Source organism: Poecilia reticulata, linkage group LG2 (genome assembly GCF_000633615.1).
Source record: "Poecilia reticulata strain Guanapo linkage group LG2, Guppy_female_1.0+MT, whole genome shotgun sequence".
Lineage (NCBI taxonomy): Eukaryota > Metazoa > Chordata > Actinopteri > Cyprinodontiformes > Poeciliidae > Poecilia > Poecilia reticulata.
The window spans coordinates 39932629-39939466 of record NC_024332.1 but is presented as its reverse complement, the minus strand read 5'-3'; the positions used below and the strand labels follow the sequence as shown (position 1 = coordinate 39939466).

At 35.2% G+C, this 6838-nt stretch overlaps 1 protein-coding gene across 1 annotated transcript in view; it reads right to left on the bottom strand.

The window, feature by feature from the left end:
- Window positions 1-6838, bottom strand: part of ramp1 (receptor activity modifying protein 1) — a 61244-nt gene that overhangs the window by 19136 nt on the left and 35270 nt on the right. The window contains exon 3 of the mRNA XM_008402391.2: window positions 1174-1309. Coding sequence (XP_008400613.1) covers window positions 1174-1309 — 136 coding nt within the window. The remainder of the gene's footprint in view (window positions 1-1173; window positions 1310-6838) is intronic.

Sequence of the window (6838 nt, the reverse complement as noted above, 5' to 3'; positions counted from 1 at the left end):
CACTGACTAATGTCTACAGCAGTGGCTTTAAGAGACAGAGTTGAGTGTTTTATGAAGAGGGAGCTGAATATAAACTGACAGCTGAAGACTGACAAGAGGGCAGAGGAAGCAGGTCTCCTCTTGACAGCGGAGACGCGCCGAGGAGCCGGGAGACGAGGCAAACTGGCCAGACGCTCACAGGAGACGCTCACACAGACTCCAAATGTCACTCGATGTGAATTAGAGATCTCTGAAGGCGGTTCGCCCAGAAAGAAAGGGTGAGAGGGGCTAACATTCCTGATGGTTGACCTTTTAACTTAGACAGACTATATTTCACATTTTGAATCCTTCATTCTCTGTAGCGCTTTGTTCTCTTTCACTTTTCTCTCAAAAACGTGAGAAAAAAAATCTACATCTGTACTGTAAAGAATTGGCGATTAAAACTCTATTTAGAGGAGGTTTTCCTTCTTTAGAATAGAATAATTGTTGTTTTGTTTTCCCAAACCGCTCCTCTTTCAAACAAAAATCTCCGTCAACTTTTTTTTTTGGAGACGCCAAATTGGATTCTCCCTTCAGGATCACAGACAGATGAGCGGCAGCAACAGTAAAAACGCACATTTGATTTGCGAACGTTTGATGAATACATCATGTTGTGACAGTTTTACTGTTGGAGTAGGAAATGTTTTAGTGTTTATTCAACTGATTAACTGATTTGAAATGATAATCTGCTGGAACAATTTGGAAAGACGTAGCCTAAAGCATCTTTTACAGTGAGTGCAAGGATAATATTTGTGCATGCACAAAAGATCTTTGTTTATGCCAAAGGCATGCAGCTTTTGTTCTGACTGTGTGTGTATCCTCTCTGTTTCTCACCCTCCACTTACTCGCTCTCTGTTGTTTCCCTCAGTTTTTAATCAACTGTTGGAACGCAACCAAAAACTTGGACAATCATAAAGAGYGGCAATCAAATATAAACAAGTTCACAGCTTTTTCTTTTTTTTTTTTCATAATAAGATACAACAATGCATCTCTGTTTATTTCTGCAATAAAAACGTGTTTATCCTCCTTATTGCAATAAAACCCAACATCAGTGAGATGTGCATCTCAGACGTGAAGCTCATTATGTTGTTGTTCTGCAAGAGTAAGTCTGTTTTCATTTCTCTCCTCTGTGCATGTTTGTGCTTGATTACTCACTTGGCTGTGTCCTCCCAGCTACACCACTGACTCTGGTCCAGTTCCTGCATGTCTAGCCTGAATCTGGTCAGGCAGAACTCCTCGATCACGAACTSGTAGTGGGCTCCACATCCCAGCGCGGGGGAACACTGAGCCACTGGTGAGAGCACAGTGGGGGGAAAAACAGAGAAAATGAAGAGAACAAAGAAAAAAAGGGAGACAGGAGTTCAAACTTGTTATGGATGTGATTATATCCCAGCAAGATGCAGAAAKCTGGATTCAAAAATATATGTTTAAAATAATGTAGCACATGAGCTTTAATCATAGCAGTGATGTTCAAGTCACCACAGCTGTAACATATTCAGTAAATTAGAATATACTGTCAGATGAGGCCCATTACTATTATTAAAGGTGTTACAATTATTACCTTTTGAAAAATGTACAACTTTCATGCAGGTGTTAAACATACTTTTCATTCAGGCTACATGTCTGTATTATTATTCTTTTATTGGTATGATGTAATATTTAAATTTTTATTAACTGTAAGCGGAAAATCATCATATTGTGTTTCACTTAGTGAAAAAAAAATCTGAAATAAATKGACTTTTCAGTATTATTCTAATTTATTTAATGGGTGTGTATAAATAAAGTACACCCTCTTCACTTCTAGAGCTTCATGTGTAAAGACAYAWTTGAAATGATTTGGTGATATGAAYGAAAACATAATAAAATACACGTGTTCAGTATTTATTAAACAAATATCTTTAAACATTTCATTCTTCTCAKCTCTGTTTGTGGTGATCTAATTGTGCTCTCTGCTGTTTTTCATGTAAATCTGTACTTCTCTCCATCAGCTATACAGTCTTTTGTCTCTCTTTTATATCTGGACAAATATCTGCRCTTTTATTTAATAATTATTGATAACTTTTCACTTCATTTGCTGTTACATTCCACCAGATTCTCTTGACACCAGAAAGATTGAGAGTTGTTTTATATTTGATTTTTTTTTTTAGAATAATATTGTCATTATTCTGTGTTTCTTGTCCCTCATCTACTGATTTGAGTTTGAACTTGACAAACAAATAACYTGCAGCCTGGTTGTTTTCTTCCCACTAATTCATGCACTTTTTCCCTCCYAGTGATGCTTTCCATCCTGCCAACCAGGAGTTCATTCCAGAACAACCTCTGAAAGCTGTTTTCCACCCACTTCTCCACTCCCCTGCCTCTGCTCTACCTTCACTTTGCTCATTCTCCTCATTAGAGGTTAATGATAACTCTCTGTTCTGTACTAAGCTAATGTCTGGATCTCCTAAGTCGTCTATCTAAGAAACCTGCATGGAGCTGATACTCTGAAAGCTGTGTGCTGACCTCGGAGATGTTCAAAGAAAACACAATAATTCCAGCTGGTTTTAAAGGTTATCAGTCATTTTATCCCCCGCCAGTTTGCAAAAATGGCTTTTTACTAAGATAAAATTAATAATACTCTTAAGGTCAAACTATTTTCCATCTTGCAAACAAAACTCCTTCATATTTCAGTTGCTTCACCTACATTTCTTTGCAGAAAATATTAACAAAACACCAATTTAGGCTTCATTAGACATGTTTTCCCATTCAGACTCATTTTATAGGACGTATAATTGTGAGGTACTCATTTCTTAGTTTTGGTTTGGGAAAGTTTTACAATATTATCACTACCATATAAACTTTATTTATGTATTACATTTAAAATTATGAATATARACATGCAAAAACAAAACAAAAGTAATAGTAAGAATATACAAAATAGACATTTTTGTCTACCAAGGATGGGAGTGAATAATATATCAGAGAGGAAAACCATTTCAAGATTTTAAAGGGACAGTATTATGTATTTTCCAGGCACATACTGCCATTTTATAGCACAATAAAGTAACTATTTTATCTTCAGTTGTCATAAAAATACTATATATGTCAAACATGACAAAAAAAACTACAGATTTTATCCATGAAGCTGTTTGCAAAGTTTTTAGGAGCTTCGGACTGAGAAACAGATGCAGATCCATCAGGTGTTTGCTAATTTCTAATTTGGTTGTGTTGTGCCTGTACATTCATGTACAGTATACATACATTCACAACACAGATTAGAATAGGATTGGTAAGAAACCAAAAGAAAAACTTATACACCTTCTGCAACTTTTACATTTTCAAAAAGGAAATTTTGCAGGACTTTGACCACAACTGCAAATGTTTTTCTCYTGTCACATCTTGAGCTTTTTAACTGTATGACAACAAAAAMAGAAAACATACAAATGAGACATGACTAAGGCACATTGATATAGAGTGTATAAATCCATAACAAAGAAATAATTTAGTTGAAAGAGTCTAAACTGAAAGTAAACCTAATTGACAAACTACATGTAACTAGTTTATAGTGAATTAAACACATGAAAACTTAACAAATGGACATTAACTGTCTCATGCAGGGATTGTAATTTTAGCTTTTTTGTTTTACTCTAAACTGTACTTCCTGTTAAATGAAAATTTGTACAAAACCTCTGGACAGAGAATACTATTTATGGTGAAACACATCTTTATAAAAGCATATCAAATGGAGAAGTCTCTCAGGCATATACACATCCTTATATGTCAGAGAAACAGACTGCATGACCAGAGCCAAGCAGTTTGCCGTAAAAAGAAGACCTCTGGCAAACCCTGCAATCATAAAGGCCAGGTGGCGCGTTGCACAGGCATCCAAATAAAAAAAGTTTTGGAACAACGAGATACACACACATCATTTGTTCTCTGAATATCCTGAACTAGACAAGTCAGTGACCTGATGATAATCTAGCCNCTCTGTTTGTGGTGATCTAATTGTGCTCTCTGCTGTTTTTCATGTAAATCTGTACTTCTCTCCATCAGCTATACAGTCTTTTGTCTCTCTTTTATATCTGGACAAATATCTGCACTTTTATTTAATAATTATTGATAACTTTTCACTTCATTTGCTGTTACATTCCACCAGATTCTCTTGACACCAGAAAGATTGAGAGTTGTTTTATATTAGATTTTTTTTTTTTTAGAATAATATTGTCATTATTCTGTGTTTCTTGTCCCTCATCTACTGATTTGAGTTTGAACTTGACAAACAAATAACCTGCAGCCTGGTTGTTTTCTTCCCACTAATTCATGCACTTTTTCCCTCCTAGTGATGCTTTCCATCCTGCCAACCAGGAGTTCATTCCAGAACAACCTCTGAAAGCTGTTTTCCACCCACTTCTCCACTCCCCTGCCTCTGCTCTACCTTCACTTTGCTCATTCTCCTCATTAGAGGTTAATGATAACTCTCTGTTCTGTACTAAGCTAATGTCTGGATCTCCTAAGTCGTCTATCTAAGAAACCTGCATGGAGCTGATACTCTGAAAGCTGTGTGCTGACCTCGGAGATGTTCAAAGAAAACACAATAATTCCAGCTGGTTTTAAAGGTTATCAGTCATTTTATCCCCCGCCAGTTTGCAAAAATGGCTTTTTACTAAGATAAAATTAATAATACTCTTAAGGTCAAACTATTTTCCATCTTGCAAACAAAACTCCTTCATATTTCAGTTGCTTCACCTACATTTCTTTGCAGAAAATATTAACAAAACACCAATTTAGGCTTCATTAGACATGTTTTCCCATTCAGACTCATTTTATAGGACGTATAATTGTGAGGTACTCATTTCTTAGTTTTGGTTTGGGAAAGTTTTACAATATTATCACTACCATATAAACTTTATTTATGTATTACATTTAAAATTATGAATATARACATGCAAAAACAAAACAAAAGTAATAGTAAGAATATACAAAATAGACATTTTTGTCTACCAAGGATGGGAGTGAATAATATATCAGAGAGGAAAACCATTTCAAGATTTTAAAGGGACAGTATTATGTATTTTCCAGGCACATACTGCCATTTTATAGCACAATAAAGTAACTATTTTATCTTCAGTTGTCATAAAAATACTATATATGTCAAACATGACAAAAAAAACTACAGATTTTATCCATGAAGCTGTTTGCAAAGTTTTTAGGAGCTTCGGACTGAGAAACAGATGCAGATCCATCAGGTGTTTGCTAATTTCTAATTTGGTTGTGTTGTGCCTGTACATTCATGTACAGTATACATACATTCACAACACAGATTAGAATAGGATTGGTAAGAAACCAAAAGAAAAACTTATACACCTTCTGCAACTTTTACATTTTCAAAAAGGAAATTTTGCAGGACTTTGACCACAACTGCAAATGTTTTTCTCYTGTCACATCTTGAGCTTTTTAACTGTATGACAACAAAAAMAGAAAACATACAAATGAGACATGACTAAGGCACATTGATATAGAGTGTATAAATCCATAACAAAGAAATAATTTAGTTGAAAGAGTCTAAACTGAAAGTAAACCTAATTGACAAACTACATGTAACTAGTTTATAGTGAATTAAACACATGAAAACTTAACAAATGGACATTAACTGTCTCATGCAGGGATTGTAATTTTAGCTTTTTTGTTTTACTCTAAACTGTACTTCCTGTTAAATGAAAATTTGTACAAAACCTCTGGACAGAGAATACTATTTATGGTGAAACACATCTTTATAAAAGCATATCAAATGGAGAAGTCTCTCAGGCATATACACATCCTTATATGTCAGAGAAACAGACTGCATGACCAGAGCCAAGCAGTTTGCCGTAAAAAGAAGACCTCTGGCAAACCCTGCAATCATAAAGGCCAGGTGGCGCGTTGCACAGGCATCCAAATAAAAAAAGTTTTGGAACAACGAGATACACACACATCATTTGTTCTCTGAATATCCTGAACTAGACAAGTCAGTGACCTGATGATAATCTAGCCRTGTTGCAGTCCACTTCCTGAAGACCAGACTGAAAGCACTTGGCGGCTGCAGACAACTTCACTCAAAAATGTACTTTAATAAAGGTYAGACTTTGAGTTAGGAATAAGCAAATGGAAAAGTGTTCTTTCCAGGGGTTCACCAGTAGGGAATTGTTGGACTATTGGGTTAAAGAAGTTCCACCGGTTAACTTTTAGTTATGTTTAAAGATGTTAAATTTAAAAGTTTTGACTCCACTTATGAACATAGATCAAAAAATGTTAAATATTCCSTGTGGGAGCTGAATGTTAGAGAGGAGGGAGGATGGGAAATGAAAAAGAAKGTCATGAATATTAAACAAAACTTGTTCACATTTGTATAAAGTGGTTGGTATTAACCTCGTGACTACCAGTAGTTCATTTTTGTCCTCTGTAGAGGACATTTCTAAACTAGAATATCTCCCACCCCCTGCATTCTACTGAATTAATTCCTTTTGGTATCTTGAGAGGACATTTAGGGCTTTTCAATGATGCCAGATGTGAAGGGGTGGGGCTTTTGTACCTCCCTTTTTCTCATTCATAAAAATGACGTTCATCAGTAGAAGCACATTTTATGGGGAGAGACAAAGTAAGTGCATACAACTTTTTATTGTGCAAATTTTTGTTGGCATATTCTAAATAAGTCTCTAAGCAGCATATTAAAACATTCTATAAATTATTTTTGACTGTATTTTATCATAGTATTTAAAAGTTGAAAAATTGTCCTCTGTAGTGGACATTTGTAATTATTTTTCTGTTTTTTCTGTATCCATCAACCCATCAATCCATCCATTCA